Below are 17,472 nucleotides of genomic sequence, written 5' to 3' on the forward strand. Positions count from 1 at the left end.
TGTACCGTATACTATCAGCCATCAGAAGGAGCTGAGATGGCACTTTCTCAGTCATCTTAGAGACTCCGTGATGGGAGCAGAAGATGATTTTAACTACCTGTGAAGCCAGTTTATGTTTAATGTTTTATCACTTTGTTTCAGATAAAGTTTGTCAGTAATTTTCCTTCACACACGTCCATTTGTTCATCTGCTTGTAGTGTGATGCACGTACTGTCTGCATACTGTGGAGGCCTTCCTGCTACTTAAACCCTTCCTTCTCTTTTCAGATGACTATTTAATACTTCCGTCAGGCAACTTGCAGATTGTCTCTGCCTCAGCCCGGCACCAGGGCATGTATAAATGTGGTGCAGTGAACCCTGTCACTGGGGAGACCGTCATACAGTCCCACGGCACTAAGCTGTCCATCAAATGTAAGCTGGATGTTTGATTGAAGTGTTTAAATCTCTGCTCTGTTGTCTCAGCTAACAGGGATGATTTTTTTGGTTTAGATTGGGATCCCTCCTCCTTCTCGGTACGGATAGTTTATCCCACAACCCCAAAGACCGTTTCCATTGAGACGTCACAGCCGCTGACCTTGGAGTGTGTGGTGTCTGGTCATCCTGCGGCTGCAGCTAAGTGGTTTAAGGATGGCAGGGAGGTCACGCCGGGGCCTTCTCTCCGACGGCAGCGCAACAACCTGGTCTTAGTTCAGGCGCTGAGAAGTGACGAAGGGAGTTACACCTGCGCTGTCAATGCGGAGCGGGGCACCGTGGTCAGCGCCGTCTATACTGTGAATGTTCTCGGTGAGAAAAGCAGACGATCGGAGGAGTGTAAGCGCCGACTGTTTGCTGCAGGTGTTTAATGTTTCACGCTCTCCTTCGCAGAGCCCGTTTCTGTCATTGAGGGCCCGGGCGACCAGCTCACCTCTCCTGGCTCCTCCGCCCGTTTTACCTGTGCAGCCCGAGGAAATCCCTCTCCAAACATCACCTGGCTGTTCAACGCAGACCCCATCACCCCTTCACGGCGCTTTCAGATCTCTGGATCCTCACTTGTTCTTTTAGATGCGACACCACAGGATGAAGGAGTTTATCAGTGTTTGCTGGACAACGGCGTCAGCTCAGCACAGTCATTTGGGATGCTTATAACACAGAGAGGTATGTGTTATCATCACTTTATCAAGCAGAAAAAACTGGGTTGGCTTTTTGATTCATAGGTTTCAGTTCATCCCAAAATCAAACGTACATGTTCTTCATCAGGACTTTAGTGCTGTTTATGCAGTCGGAGTGTTTTGGTTTGAGTCTGTGTGAGTCTGTGTGAGACATCACGGCTGAGTTTTACAAATGCACCACAAGACAAGTGCCAGCTGGTCCCGTTATATTCCACAGAGTGCAGACAGCATCTCCAAAACCTGCCCAGACTTTTCCCTGCAGCGTTCGCTTCACGTATGGACTTCATGGGACTGAAGACGTCCCACATACCAGAGGGAGAATTTCCAGGAAATACACATCATTGTAAATTGTTACAAAAATTCAGGGTAGTGTCGGGAAGGGTTAAGGCATCTTACCAGATGGGCTCTCCGCGGGGCGTGGGCATACAGTATCTGCAGGGAGTCCTTGCTTTGTGAGTGTGAATGTATGTGTTTCTCTGAGGACCGGCAGGGGAGGCTTGGCCGAGGCCGCCCTCCTCCTGAGCCTTGAACTGAGCCCGAGCGTGAGAGTGAGCTTTGTGCGCACCGTCGGGGATAAGCCTGTGGACGCTGGAATGTAAGGAGTAGCCGTGGAGGGTTATGACGAGGACCAGACCACCCAGCTGTCAACATCATACACAACTGCCTTTTATTTATTAATACATCACAGCCATCCCCCTCCTCCTCCAGTCTCCCCCAGCCTTTCCCTCTTCTCCCAGCTCTACGCCAAGGCCCCATTCCTCAGCTCTCCCCTCTATCTGCACAGTGATTAATGCAGCTACATGGGAGTACAAACCAGCGTCAGGTGGGCTCATCCTAAAACGTGTGCTCCCCTTCCAGAAACCGCAGGAATTAATATTTTTGCTGCAGACCGCGTTGATAAGCAGGATGTAAGCAGTCTGTTTGTATTCAGTTTGTCCAGGTATCAGGCGCCGGAGCTCATCCAGTGCCCTCTGCATTCACAGTAAACATTATAATTCATCAATCTCCATATGTTTGGTTTGACTGCGCCCTGCTTTCACCTGCTAACGGGCGTGCACCGCGGAGCTGATGTGTGTTGTTCTGTCATGCTGCTGTCTGGTTTTCATGATGCTTCCTATTAACACACTCAGATGCTCCTAAATCACAAAGTTAGCAACTCCTCAGCAGCCACTAAAATCATTCTTTGTTGGTTATCAGTCTAATGACAGAAGATCAGTCAGACGTCTGAAACACGAAGGGTAGAAACACTCAAAAAGCAGATCGCTCTGCCTGGGGAGGAGGTGCCCACAGGTCCTGCAGAGGATCTTTCCTGGCTCTTAATCCTTCATGATTTACCCTCACATCCACTCCCAGGTGCTCTTCTCTAATGGACTGACCTTCTTTCTGGGAAGAACCTGGCAATGCATCTTCGTCCAGGTTTAGTAGCTCTGATAATATAGCGCTGCTTTCCATCAGGAGGGTGAGGTCATCGTGTCCTTAATCGCCTCCTCCTCTCTCATTGTGTCAGAGTGGGAGCCCTGGCTGTGGTTAAGCTATGAGTCAGAGCTGTGGAGAGGTGTGAGCGTTGTAGTGCTGAGGGAGGGAGCGAGCAGGAGCGTGTGGAGGGCTGGATGTAGTGCTGGGGTCTGATTCTCTCCGGTATTTTAATGGTTGGTGTGTGGAATGTGTGGCAGCTGGCTACAGTCCCGGGATCAGGTGTAGTGTTACCAGCTCCAGGCCTGTTTGTTTTACAGAGTGGACCGGCGCCGCACACACCAAAAACAGCCTGAAACTGGACCCGGGACCCTGCAGTGTATGTGTGTGTGTGTGTGTGTGTGTGTGTGCCTCTGCTGTGTTTACCTCCTTATTCACTGGTTTAGTGTTTTTGATTCAGTTGTGACTGTTTGACCTCACAGATGTGGCTCAGAGTCGAGCGGTCTCAGCATTTGTGGGCACGTATCTTCCAAATGTCTGTAAAAAAAAAATCCACCTGGACTCTGCCAAACCCGTGTCGGCCATAATAAGGCTCCCAGCTTGCATGCTTTACCCAGGTGGACCAATCTGGCTCTGGCAAAGATTTCATGAATAAAACAAAGTGTGATTTGATGCAGAAATGCTTCTTCCAAATATAAAATGTTCCAGCAGTGGTGGTGCTTTGTGCCCAGGCACAGCTTTTCTTGGTGCACAAACCTGAACAAAGATCCATGTTTTTAATGAAAAACGTTCACGATAAGAAAATGATATTAGCAAGTCCAATTATTATGTTTAACCACAAACGGTTATTTTTGGCGTTTGGCATCACTGATAACACACATGGATTAAATCTGCACTGAGAAGATGAGCCGTTCTGGAGGTGGGTTGAAGAGCAGCTTGCAGATGTGCAGCAGCTGTAGGTGGGCTGAAGCCCGCATGGACCGGGCGTGTCCCGGAGGTCAGCCTGCCTGCTGTGCTGACCAACAGAAGTATGAAACTCTCACGTCCAGCCTGCACTCTGTTGTGTATCTGACTGTGTCTCATCATGCTTTAAGAATCCTGATGTTTCTCACTGACAGATCCACAGCTGGGCTCCACCGCCGGTGCGCTGCCCCAGGCCTCTCCGTCACTCCACCCCATACAGAGCGACGAAGGCCACGAGCGCTTCCTCACGGAAGATGAAGGCGATCCGACCAATTTGCCGGCCGAGAGAAGCGGTGACCGTCCGACTCCGGAGGCGCCCATCATCATCAGCCCGCCTCAGACTCACAAGCCCAACGTGTACGACCTGGAGTGGAAAGCGGGGCGCGATGGAGGCAGTCCCATCAACGCCTATTTTGTTAAGTATCGTAAGGTGAGGAAAAATGATGAAAGACTTGACGTAGTTTTTCTGAAGCCTTTTGCCCAAACTAAGAATATGACTATGAAGCTTGTAAGGTGGATCGTTTTCCTTCTAAAATCTTTGGCTCGTCTCACTCTGACTGTAAGAGTGCAGCGCCACGAGTTAACGCTCTGTGGGCGGCAGGATTACCGAGGCTGCTCGAGCTCCTGAACTAAACTCAGACTAAATGTGAAGGATTATTAACTGTCTGTCACTGTTAGTCATGCTGCTGTGTGTGTCTGCGTGCCAGGTTGATGAAATGGGAACGGTGGTGGGAAACTGGCACACCGTTCGTGTCCCTGGCAGCGAGAAGACCCTGCGGCTGTCGGAGCTGGAGTCCTCGAGTCTCTACGAGGTGCTGATGGTGGCTCGAAATTCAGCCGGCGAGGGTCAGCCGGCCATGCTCACCTTCCGCACGGGCAAGGGTCAGTCTGGCCACACTCAGTCACTATTGTTTCAGTTCCCAGATATATCAGGAGATTAAATGTTTCTTCTAATATTCCCGGGAATAACTGAAAGGATCAGCGGGAAGTGCCGGATTTTTTTCAGGTTATCAGAGAAAAACAAGCAGTGGATTTTCCATGTTTACTGTAGTTTCTGTGCAATTATATTAGTTTGAATATCATTATGTTTGGGATTAACCCGAGAGGAGACCCTTTCAAAATTGTATCTCACAGAAGACGCTTAATGAATTTGCAGCCATTTTACTCTGTGTGATCTCAGGTTATTACTTTACTTGACGCAGTGCATCAGTTACAATCACAGTCATGATGATGGCGTCAGTCACAGGAAACGAGCGCGACTGTGTTTTTTTGTCTGTTTTGAGACAAATAAAGGAAGAATGACCACAAGTATTCCAACACAATAACAACAGTGCTTCACCACAACAGGGTTACAAAATGTTCCCTGGTCAGAAGTATGCAAAAGTGGGGATGCTGCCAAAACCACAGATATGATTGTATCTCAGGGGTTGGTTCATTTACAGACTGGACCATCAGAGTGCCAACCTCTGGGCTCCTCTGCCCGGCCTGATGTGGCTGCAAACTCCACGAGAACAAGAAAAAGAGCAAAAATGTAAAATGTGGTTTTAAAGCTTCTCCTGGGAATATAATTCTGATGACTGAATGCTAAATCTGGATCCTTTTATGCCTACAAGAAGTGCATAAAAACACGCAGTCGTTTAGAACCTGCCTAAAAAGGTCAGAAGATCTCAAATCCGCACAAACAGTGACCTCAGTGTGTTCAGTGCAGCTGCTGTGAATGTTGATGCCCCTTTATTGTTATTCAGAGACAGACACTAAGTTGTAAGCGTGCAGTTAAAATAAAAACTGAGTTCGTGCAGCCATAAACAGATTTCACAGAACTGATATGGAAGCAGCTCTGTGTGCTCTGGAAGTGTTTCTGACCTCCAGCTTTTCTCCTTCCTCTCTCAGAGAAGAGCACCTCCCCCAGCAAGAATCCCCCCAAGCCTCCCGTCATCTCGATGCCACCCAAAGCTCCGGAGGACAAAACGACCAACACGCACTTCGGAGTCGTCATACACGACCGAGGTTGGTGCCGACGCAGCGGCCCGGTGACTGTGGGGTTCATGAGCAGCCTGTGCAGAGCTTCGTGTTTACATGTGGTCTGCTTTGTTTCTGCGTGCCTCAGAGCACAAACAGTCAGACGATAGCTGACACCCTGTAATGACTCTTTGGGAGAGCGATGCTGTGAGACTGCACACAGCTTTAGGCCCACATGTGTGTGTGTGTGTGTGTGTGTGTGTGTGTGTGTGTGATTTACTGGTATGACAAACAGGCCTGCTTTCACTAACCCTCTTTTCTTTCTCTTACTCTCTCCTGCTTCTCTAATTTAAGAGCCCAGGCAGTAAGTATCCGTCCCTCTGAGGTTCCCTGTGATGAATTCAGATGCAGTGATGCTAACAGTGAACCAAAGCTGAAGTTTATTTCCTGTTTGCTTCTTTCATCAGTGCCAGAGGCTCCCGATCGGCCCACCATCTCCATGGCCACTGAAAGCTCAGCGTATGTCACCTGGATCCCGAGAGCCAATGGCGGCTCTCCAATCACGGCTTTCCGCGTGGAGTACAGACGCGGCCGCAGCACGGAGTGGGTCATCGCCGCAGATAACATCTCGCCTCTGAAGCTGTCCGTGGAGGTTCGGCATCTGGAGCCCGGTGAGTTTATACGGCGTTCCCAGCGTTCCGGTGCGGTCTGCCCAGATGGGAGCACTCTGATCCTTCTCGTGGACAAACATCACGATCCTGTCAGCTGTTCAGAATCGTCACACCGTCACCGATGATGGTGTATCGGTGGATCCGCAGTAATTACTTATTAGTTACTGTTAGTTTGTGGTTGTTGTTGGTGTGGTGCAGCAAACTGTAACGTCTGCAGCTTTGTTACAGTAATTGTAAACAATACAAAAAGTACTGATGAGATCTGAAGTCAGATAAACAGGATCAATAACCCCAGAATAAAACCTAATTTTTATGATCAAACCAACGAGCAGTCCTTTAACTGCATAAACAATAAAACAGATCGTGTCAAGAATTCTGAGTTTGTATCAGATATGGATGCCAAACCACCAGCTGTCTACGCTGTACAGTAACCCCGCTGCTCTGCTTGTGTTCCTCTCTCAGGATCCACCTACAAGTTTCGAGTGGTAGCCATGAACATGTACGGTGAGAGTCCCCACAGCATTCCCTCGAAGCCGTACCAGGTGCCACAAACCAGCCCTCCTATGACGGACCGTCCGGTGGTCGGGCCACATATTTCATCCACGGATGCCATCAGCGACACGCAGATCATGCTGCGCTGGACTGTGAGTACATCACGGAAACTGTAGCATCACTGAAAGGAAGTGATCAGTAAAATAAATGTATTTAGCAGTGAAAACAAACTGTCCAAGCACCTGTAGATACCTGCTGTATCTACAGTAACTGTGTAACTGTGCAGTGATGATTATCAGCACCTTTTTCAGTCCTGCTTGTGTTGCTTTGGTTGTTGTCCCGGTTGGTTTCCTTTCTGTAAAAATCCTGCCGCCTCTCTTTGGTTTAAACAGTGATTATTATTTTCTTTTTGCAGCTGCAGATATTAAATGTTGTTAAAATAAAGCACTCAGCACCCTTCATGGTGGGCTCCTGATCTGAACGAATGCAGAGAGAGTCATAACTTTTCTCAAGTCTCGAGTAAAATCTGATGAAAACTTGCTTAAAAAGTTTCGTCTGCGCGTACAAACCTTCGCGTCGCTGTGGATTTATTCACGCCTGAATTCAGGGTGCCGACATGCTCTCTGGCTCAGCCCTCCGGAGTGTTATATCCTATGTTATGTTATATCCTAAACAGTAAGCACCCTCACCTACATGTGCTCTGCAGTAATAAGTGGAGAATGATGCACGGCTGAAGTCATCGTCAGCCTCGTGCACACGTGCCCGTTTCCCAGTGTGGCTGTTGATTCCTGTTCATATCTCTCCTGTTTTTTTTTTCAAACTTAAGCACACATGCATCAAAATGATCTTAATGACTTCCTGTCCCGGTATAACAGACAGCCGGTGGAAAAATCTGGCTGATGAAGCGTCTTTTTCAGGTGGTTCACCTGTGTTTGAACTGACGCCGGTTCTTTTGGAGCCGATCAGACTGGTAAAGGGAGGCGCCCCCCCGATTCTGCTGTTTCTCCCTCGCAGCAGTTTGAGTGCAGATGGATGCAGATAGTTCCCCACATTTACTTAACCTCAGACAGCCTCATTATTTCCTGAACCTAAGACAGACAGACAATCACAATCTAGCTTGCAGTCTTGTGCATCTGCTGATAACGAGGCCCGCTATTAGGTGCTGGAAAATTTCCCCTCTGTGTATGATAATTGCTCAGCAGATTGCTGGAGTCCAACCTAATCTTTGTTTCCGTCCCCATCCAGTACAGTCCCTCGAGTAACAACAACACTCCGATCCAAGGCTTCTACATTTACTACCGGCCCACAGACAGCGACAATGACAGCGACTACAAAAGGGACGTGGTCGAAGGTAAGTGGAAATGTGTGTTTTAATGTGCGTGTGTGTGTTTGTGTGTGTCGCCAGCTTCCCACAGTCCTGTCGTGGATGTAAACTCATGCTGCACAGATGAACTTGGAAGTGTAACAGATACTCTGCCAAGAGTGGCGTGCACTTCTGCTCTCTGATTTATAGAGAGTGCACGCCACGGGTAGCATGGCTTTCAGAGTTCTGTTTTTAATTTATGGTTGCCAGCTAATAGGCCAGAGATGTAATATGAGGTCGACCAGCAGAGAGCAGCTCAGGTTGCTGAGTGGAATGCTAACAGTTGAGCTGGGTACAGGAAAGGAAGGAGGGACGTCCATTCGCTGCGCCCACCTCCTCCAGCATCTGAGGATTTGGGCTTCCACACTGTCAGAGACAAATTCCAGTCTGGGCAGTTTGTAGCTGCACACAGCTGCGTTTCCATAGCGTGCTCGTGTCTGTGTTTCCCTCTGTGCTGCACACAGATGCTGCAGTAGTTTGGTTTGGACCCTAAAACGTATTCACAGCACAAGAAAGGGGAGCGTGTTCTCCCACGTTTGTGCGCTTCGGCTTCGAGGACCCGCCCACTCCTCGAAGTGGGCGGTTCACAGAAACGCGGTGGGAACTCGGGCCCGTTTTTAAGCATTTCGGCAGTTCATTGAAACCGACACCAGCGCTGGCACGAGCACCGGCTCCTCGGGCGGAAACGTATCAGTGTCAAAATTTAAGCACTGAAAAAAATGTTAATATTAGAAAACAAAAAGCATCCAGCCGAGTGTTACAGATGCTTATAGAAGGAAAAAAACTGTTAAATAAGACAAAGGGATGAGCTCAAGTTTTGACTGAACCAGAATTTGTCTAATTTTTTACACTGAACTGTTGCCAGTTTCACATTTGGCGATGGATTGCAGGTAGTTACGGCGGACTAACTGCCCGAGGTTGAGGGTGCAGTACCCCCAACCTCTGAGCAATCACTTTTGATCCCAACACGACTGCACAGGCTGCCTCCTGGGAGGCAAACAGTCACCGTCCAACTTGGACCGACTGCAGTCAGTTTACAATCAGTCTCAGACAGATTGGCAAAGGTTTGCAAATAATTGCCAGCACGTAGCAATCAATCAGAGTCCGTCTGCGCCGAGTCGCACGTTTTGCTGTGATGCATTTCTTTCTGGAATTTCTGTTTAATGGGAATTTAAAGATGGCAGCTGACTGCGAGCAGTCACAGACCTGGTCCCCATCTTTGAAACAAGCTCATTACACACGGCCACAGTAATGTGGGTCGTGTTACCGTCTCCAACCGTTGTTGACTGTAGCATTACCGTGGTGACTGGAGGTTGCCAGGGAGTTGCTGAAAGGTGTCCAAGCCTTTGTGACTGAGGTCATAGTTGGAGAAATAAAAGCCTTCAGCCAAGTGCTGCAAAAACAGTAGGAGTCTCAACCATGATGTCACCAATCAATATGTGAAGCCTTATTTTCCAGCACTGAGCTCTCCGTTCTGGCCGTTGGCGTCCTTCTACTTTTTAAACTAAACTCGTAGAGCTGTCCAAACCTCATCCTCACCTCTGCATTTAATGCACACCATCATTTAGATGATGTGAAAACAGCAGTTCAGACAATAAAGTCTTCAGGAAAGTGACTGTAGAGGTCACAGGTCAAAAAACACAGCGAGAAGCCTGTTTCAGCCTCACTTGTAGGAAATGCAACATTTCCATGTGGTAGTGCAGCGGTGGTGTGATAGTGTGGGGTGAGAGGACCGGAGGCATGCCAGGACAAACACGGAGCTGCCATATATGGAGCTTGTCTGGAGTAAAGCAGCCGTCTGGGTCGCGGTGAGACTGACAGAGAAAGAGGAGGTTTGGGTGTGAAGCTGCGAGGAACAGACAGAAAGCGAGAACACGACCTGAGTGAGAAACCTGAAGCGAAGGACAACAAACCGGTTGTGAGTTTACACGAGCTGTGTCAACAGTGACTTTTAGAGGAAGTGATTTTCACCTTAGTTCCCCTTTTTTTCCCCCTCTCTGTCTCTTCTGCCTTCCCAGGGGTGAAAAACTGGCACATGATTGGACACCTTCAGCCTGAGACGTCCTATGATATCAAAATGCAGTGCTTTAACGACGGGGGAGAGAGTGAATACAGCAACGTCATGATCTGTGAGACCAGAGGTAAGGAAACACTGTGCTGCAGTAAAATGACTCACTTTAACCAAACCTCCAGTTTCTCAGAAGTGCAGGCATGTTTCTGCACAGGCTCTAACTTTAATGACGGGTATGATCGCCAAAATTACACAACATAAATGTATTGGGTTTTATGAGCTCAACAACAATGGCCTGCATTTTACAGTTTGGTGCTGCACCTTGTTATTTTCCTTAGTGTACATGGGTACAGAGTTGTTCCTCATGCCCCCGTCTCCTTCTCTGCTGCAGCACGCCAGTCTGCAGGATCACCCAGCCAGCACCCCATCACCCCATCTGGCCCCCATCCTCCGGATCCCCCGAGCCCTCCCGGAGGGCTGCTCTACCTGATAGTGGGCTGTGTTCTGGGAGTGATGGTGCTCGTCCTGCTGGTCTTTATTGCCATGTGTCTGTGGAGGAATCGTCAGCAGAACAACATGCACAGTGGGTTTACTATTAAACGAGACTAAAATCTCGGCTGAAATATTGCATATGCATAAAGAAAGTGTATAAAATGCTCTTGTAGCACATGTTGGCTTGCAGTTCACTCCAAGATGAACAGAGTTTCACTCATTTTTGAGAATATTTGGCCCCGAGACAGCCCGTGAACCGTATTCCAAGCGTTCATTCCAAGCGCGTATACAGATCCCACAGTGCCTTATAAAGAGCTGGCCGAGCTAAATGAACTCTTTATCAGACCCAGTGGATCCGTGAACAGTTGAAGTTTGTAGCTTAAAGATGGGCAACAGGATTTTATCCAAGTATGAGGAACACATTATTCATTGGAGCAACAGCAGGGCCGTGACACCTGTGACAATATCACTGTGTGTGTGTGTGTGTGTGTGTGTGTGTGTGTGTGTGTGTGTGTGTGTGTGTGGGTGTGTGTGTGTGTGTATGTGTGTGTGTGTGTGGGTGTGTGTGTGTGGAGGATAAAAACAGAATGTGGTGATTTTCAAATCTCACAGACTTTTGTTTAATTGATGGTAGAACATAGAAAACCGATCAGAGGTTTAAACTGAGGCAGTTTAGTTTTTCATGAAAAATATGACCTTGTTTTGAGTTTGATGACAGCTGAACGAAGGTGAGACACGAGTCCACGAAAGGCTGGAAGAATGAGCAGCAGGTCCGGGAGACGAGTGGGTATAAAAACCAGAGAGGGTCACCAATCTGCAAACCATCAAAGACTTGGAGTATCTCATCATCATCATCATCATCATCATCAGTAAATAATCTGATCAAAGGATAATCTGCAGATGCGGATGTCGGTGGTTCTGGCCTGGTTCTGTCCTGGGCGTCACTGCAGGGGCTCAGGGACCCCTCCCTGTCTGTGGACACAGCTCACTGTAACAGCTGCAGGTTAAAGCTCCATCATGCAAAGAAGAAGCCGTGTGGAACATGATCCAGGAAGGCTTCTTCTTTGGGCCAAAGCTCGTGTAAAAGGGACCGAGGCAAAGTGGGAAACTGTTCTGAGGTCAGATCAATTTAAATTTAAACTAAAGAGGAGGGGGGACCATCAGGCTTGTTATCAGTGCTCAGTTAAAAGTCTGCATCTCTGATGGGGGTGCATTAGTGCCCATGGAACTGGCAGCTTGCACATCTGGAGCGGCATCATCGCTGCAGAAAGGTGCATTCAGCTTTCAGAGCAGCAGCGTGGTGGAGGAGTACGAACCCCTCAGACCCAGAACTGCTGAGCAACTCGAATCATCGATCAGCGTTCCTCTCCTGAAGTCCAGCTGCTCTCCTCCATTCCAGATGTTTACGGACTGCTGTTAAAGCAGAGGGAATGCTGCACAGCGGGAAATGCGGCCCTGTCAAAAAAATCTCTCATTTTAAACACGATATGTTTCCTGTGTTGTGTTTTTTATTCTCATTTGTGTCCCAGTGTTTTTGGCTGATGTACGAACTTCTGCACACAAACTGTTCTAGTTCATAATTGCTTTGCTTTCCTTAATGCCGTGAATAATTTGATCCTGACCCTTCTTGCAGAGTTTGACGCTCCCGGCTGCCTGTACCAGTCAGCCGAGTTGAACGGCCACGTGCTCGAGTACACCACGCTGCCCGGCAGCGGCCGCGTTAATGGGGGTATCCACGGCGGCTACGGGCACAGCGGCCAAATGTTACCCCAAGGGTGCCATCACCTCCACCACAAACTCCCCAATGGCTTGGCACTGCTCAACGGCTCTGGCGGCCTGTTCTCACCAGGTCACCCGCACGGCCACGGCGGCAACCTGCCGCACAGCACCCGGGACTGCGAGCACTCGCACCCTCACCACCATCATAACGTGAGTGTTGCCTGACACCACAAAATACTCCAAAACTGAAACCTGTGATGTACAAGTTTTAAATGCGGTGTGGCTAAATGTGCTGTTTGTGTGTTCCTGTCAGGGTGGGGGCATGTACACGGCTCTGCCCCAAACCGAGTCGTCCGACTGTATGAGCTGTCAGAATCTCTGCAACAACAACAGGTGAGAGAGCAGCAGGTGTCTTTGTGCCTCGCTCAGAGGATTCACAGGTTCACAGCACAGGGTCAGCTGGACCAATGGGATCATTTTCAGCGATCTTTGCAGTGGTGGTGATATAATCTTTAGAGTTATTATCTGTTGCACTGATGGATCCCTTATTTCTTCAGTTTTCTTCCTTTTTGAAGCTCATTTACTTTGAATTGCAGAGACGAAACCAGGTGAAGCGAGTCTGTTTTTTTTTACTGATGGAAGTGAAAAATTAAAGATGCATGCTGCAGACTGGTCGAATTTCTGCTGAGATGCAGCTGAGAAGAAGCGCTCAGCCCCCCTTTTGAGGCCCAAACACACACACACACACACACGCATTTGCCTTCCTTTCAGTCCTGTTTATGTATTTAAGAGTCCCCAGCATCACAGTTTACCCTGTGTGCACTCAGCCAGCAGACCTAATGAGCCCCGTGTTTATTTACCTCCGGCTGCTGGAAAAAGAGGGGGTGTGGTCACAATCCGATCGTGTCCCGATTGCGGGAAACTGAGTTCAGGAAAACATGAAGAACGCTGCTCTCTGCTTTTGGGAACTTCACTGAGGAGCAAAACCACAGTGTGTCACAGATACTTAGAGGCTGTGTGGCCTTTAATCTGCACTGAGAACAGTTTGGCAGCAGTGCTCTGGTTGTGTTAGCGCTGCCATTGTCATTAATAATAATAATAATAATAATAATGCAGGGTTTTTCTATGTGTGCTGGAAAACTCATACCTGTATCTGCAGAGAGAAAGAAGCAGCATGGACAGAGTGGCTGAGCACTCAGGGGCACCCTGTTAATGAAAGTTTCCTTCCATCTCTGTTTGTCTCAGATGTTACAACAAGACCAACGGCACTTTCTCCGCGGGCACTCTCCCTCTAATGCATCGCGTGGCGCCGTGCCAGCAGGAGGGGCTGGAGATGGTGCCCCTGGGCCAGGTCTCGTCTCAGTGCCGCGGCCACGACAGCCAGACGCGCCCTGCTGACCGGGAGGCCAACACGGGATACCGACCGGATGACGAGTCCTCGCCCTCGCAGCGTTCCTGCTGTCTGAACAATGAAAGTTATCTAGCTGACAACACGGGTGAGATTTTGTCCTCCGTTTCTGCAGAGAGCCGCAGCTTCACCCATCATTACAGAGCATTTAAGATGTGTTTTCATTAAATCTGCTCTCGGTCACATTATGAGGCAGTAGATGAAGAGCTAACCTTTTCTCCGTAACCTTCTGTAGATGCCGCGACACCCCTGTCTCATAATTTTCAGTGAAATGTGTGAAGGACTCACTTAATTAGAGCCAGGATGCCGTTTGTGAAAGTTCCTCCTTCCTAGATGTTCCACCATTACTTGTAAGTGGTGTTAGGAAGCTTTGAGGAACCACAGTGAAGTTTCAGACCGTGTACAGTCACAGTGCGGGGTCGCCGAGTGCTGAGGCACAGAGTGCGTAAAAGTCGCCAACTCAATAACTGCAGAGCTCCAAATCTGGCATCAACATCCGCACGAAAACCCTCCGCCACAAAGTTCTTGGCTCGGTTTTCCGAGCGGCTCCTGTAGGTGGCCCGGTGCTTTAGTCCGTGTACCGACTCAGCTTTCAGGGATGCTGGTTGGCTGATGTTTCCCAGTGGGAAAAATATCCCGTATTTATCTTTGAATCTAGCGAGTAAAATCTTGATCTGTTGCTTTAAGAAATGAGAGCATGGTTCAGCGCTGCTGCGTTACCAGCAGATTTTCATATCACTGCCAATCCTGATGTTGTATGCAGACAAAATATGCGGCGTCACCACAAATTACACTGTGGGTTTCTCCAGAATCTCTGCTTGTCTTTTTTAATATAAAGAGTAAACCGAAGCTCCCCCCTCTCTCTCTCTGCAGCTGGGGAGGAGCCGGAGTGCGTGGACACGGAGGGGCCTGCGGTGCGCTGGGAGAGTCTCGGCTTGCCAGACTTGGACTGTGACGAAAAGGCTGGGTGGATCTCCAGCAGCAGCCTGGCGGGAGAGCTTATCCAGCCTGGCCCACAGGAGGCCTGAGCACAGCCCACACACAAGCACGCTCTCCCACAGTTTGGAAGTTTAGAGAAAACGGAGAGCTGTGGAAGGAGGAGGACCGGAGAGCGGCGGGATAGTCAGAGACACTGCGTGTGATGGTGACACGGACACTAAAGTGTTGATGGACCGGCCTGAGAGGAGCTGTGGGGGGAACGGAGGGACTACAGGAGGCTGAGAGCAGCAACAGAAACTCTGACCAACTGCAGGGGGGAGTCATAAAAAATCAGAAACTCTTTAGAAGACTTATTTATTTTTTTGTAGTAGTAAAATAATATTTCATATGAATGTATCTGTTTTAAAGAAAAAAGTTTGTCTTTTATATTATTTATGCCTTTTGGATGAGAAATACTTTTTATTTTTGTTGTGTTCCACTCGAGTGTGGAGATTAGCAGCTGTCTGTGTAAAGTTTTGTAATAATATAAAAAGAAAAGATGTGGGAGAGCCAGCAACAACCTCTCTGAACGTCTTTCCTGACCTCCTTCGTGCGCAGCGCCCGATGAGCGATTGCCACAGTGAATTTCCCAGCCTCGCTCCAAACCCATCCGTATTTCTGGCAGGCCTTTGATGCGGCTCCGCCATGGGCCGTTCCGCTGCAGCGACCCCCCCCCCCCCCCCCCCCCCCCCCCCCCCGGATGGGGTGAACTCCGGGCTGCCGCGCTCCGCTCCGGGGAATGTTTGATAAAATCCGCTGACCACAGTCTTAGAGACGTGGAGGAGCTCACAGCAGCTGTTCCGGGATCAGTGCCGTGTCCCGAGTCCTGGGAAGGAAGTCGGTGACTTTAGAAAACCTAATTTTCAGTTTTCAGAGCAAAGAAAATGGAGTTTGATTAAGTTCCAGTTGAGTTATTAAAATCTCGGTGTTTGTGTTCGGCTGCTTGCAGAAACCTCAGAATGACAAAACCATGAAATATAAAACGGAAACTCCCAAAATGTCCGAGTGTCCCGCGGGGCTGAGCGGGAGGATGCAGCCCTGAACCCCTCCTTATCTGACAGGTCGTATCAGCTGGGATTTAACCCGCCCGCCTCCCTGTGACATCCAGAGGTGGGAAGTAACGAAGTACAAATACTTCGTTACTGTACTTAAGTAGATTTTTCAGGTATCTGTACTTAAGTATTTATTTTTCTGACTACTTTTTACTTTTACTCCCTACATTTTTACACAAGTATCTGTACTTTCTACTTCTTACATTTTCAAACAGACTCGTTACTTTTTAACACGTCAGAGAGAAGTTTGCGTTTCCGGTCAGTGCGCCGTCAAACATCAAACGATCTGAGCCTAAACGGAGGAATAATAACACATAAGAGACAATCGTACTGGCGTATCCTCCATCATCGGGGCTTATCTCGTACAAAGGGATTAAATACGCAAACCCATATAATTAATGTATCATTTATAGCGCTATAATCGGGCCGGACCGAGTCCGTAAGTTGCGCTGCGGCACATAAACAGCTTAGCTAGCGCTACTGAAGAGGAGCGAGCATGAAGGGAGTAACGTGTGGCAGGTAAATGCAACGTTTCTAAATGCTCAACAAATATCAGCAAACACACAAAGTGTGTGCAGTTTGTCACACAGTGTGTCTGCTAGCTAAAAGAAGAGCTGCTGTATTTCAGGGAGAGAAAAGAGAGAGAAGTTCACTCAGAGATGGAGAAAGAGGAAGAAGAGAGGTTAGATTTAAAGGTAAGGACTGGAAAATAAACTGAAGTATGCTGACTTTGTGTAATTCAAAGAATTTATGAAAATACTGCAGTTTAGGTTAGCTTGTTGTACTGTATTTACAGTAAAGCTCTGTGTTGGACTGGAGCACAGTGTTTGTGTTGATGGTCAGAGTTACAGGTTACATCAGTGCAGCAGAGATGAGTTTGAATCAAAGCTGCTGATGCTGAGATTCATTCACTGAATCCAACATTTCTGCAGCCTGTATGCTGTCAGTGTAGAGGATGGAGATCAGCTCAGTTAGCTGTGAAATACTGGGTTACATCTTTGTGAGTTCACTTCATCCACACAGAGCAGTAAACCTCAGAGCAGCAGCAGCAGGTCAGCTGATCACAGCCTGCACACCAACATCATTTACTGCAGCTACAATAGAAAGCTGTGATTCTTCTCCCCATGCAGAGCCACTACAGCTGATCTTAGGGTTCCTCCACCTTCTGAATCCCACTGTAACCCCTGAGTATCCTCATGTTGCTGTTTAGGTGGAGACACAGTCACCCTCTACTATGGAGGACACAGAGAACACAGCTGTGTTTAAATTCCCTTTCACAGTTTGTGTCCTATAACAGATTCAAGCTGAGTGCATTCATTAGGATTAAAATTTAGATTGGAGTAACGTTTGTATTCTCATGTAATATTATTTTATATTATTACAATAATGTATAATAAGGTTCGGTTAGTTTTACACAAAAATAGCTTGTAGAAACATCCTACTACTTTTACTTTCTTACTTTGAAAGTACATTTCAGAGCCTGTACTTTTTTACTTTTACTTAAGTAGAGAAGTTGAACCAGTACTTTGACTTTTACTAAAGTATTTTTTAACATAAGTACTTGTACTTCTACTTAAGTACAGAATGTCAGTACTTTTGCCACCTCTGGTGACATCACATTGTGCCGATGTGTGAATCGGTGGGTTAACAGTTCAGTGCAGTTACTCAGTTACTTGCTAGAAGTAACAAACATCCAGACCTGCTCATCCTGGAGCTTCGTGTTTGAACAGGAGTTATTTGAGCTGTTAGATTTGAGTCTGTGCCCGTTACAGACCTCGAGTTTATCAGGATCTGCTGTAACTTT

General features: G+C 48.0%; 1 protein-coding gene across 3 annotated transcripts in view; it reads left to right on the forward strand.

The window, feature by feature from the left end:
* The window catches only part of cdon (cell adhesion associated, oncogene regulated), a 28,836-nt gene extending 13,597 nt beyond the window's left edge, over positions 1–15,239 (forward strand). For all 3 annotated transcript variants that reach the window (XM_030745392.1, XM_030745389.1, XM_030745390.1), the window contains 15 exons: positions 267–410; positions 489–782; positions 864–1,133; positions 3,679–3,953; positions 4,231–4,405; positions 5,414–5,530; positions 5,950–6,153; positions 6,616–6,797; positions 7,891–7,996; positions 10,027–10,149; positions 10,411–10,602; positions 12,145–12,440; positions 12,544–12,623; positions 13,476–13,726; positions 14,512–15,239. In XM_030745392.1, coding sequence (XP_030601252.1) covers positions 267–410; positions 489–782; positions 864–1,133; positions 3,679–3,953; positions 4,231–4,405; positions 5,414–5,530; positions 5,950–6,153; positions 6,616–6,797; positions 7,891–7,996; positions 10,027–10,149; positions 10,411–10,602; positions 12,145–12,440; positions 12,544–12,623; positions 13,476–13,726; positions 14,512–14,666 — 2,864 coding nt within the window. In that variant the 3' untranslated portion in view covers positions 14,667–15,239. The remainder of the gene's footprint in view (positions 1–266; positions 411–488; positions 783–863; positions 1,134–3,678; positions 3,954–4,230; positions 4,406–5,413; positions 5,531–5,949; positions 6,154–6,615; positions 6,798–7,890; positions 7,997–10,026; positions 10,150–10,410; positions 10,603–12,144; positions 12,441–12,543; positions 12,624–13,475; positions 13,727–14,511) is intronic.
* The last annotated feature ends 2,233 nt before the right edge of the window (positions 15,240–17,472 follow it).

Source organism: Archocentrus centrarchus, chromosome 13 (assembly GCF_007364275.1).
Source record: "Archocentrus centrarchus isolate MPI-CPG fArcCen1 chromosome 13, fArcCen1, whole genome shotgun sequence".
Classification (NCBI taxonomy): Eukaryota; Metazoa; Chordata; class Actinopteri; order Cichliformes; family Cichlidae; genus Archocentrus; species Archocentrus centrarchus.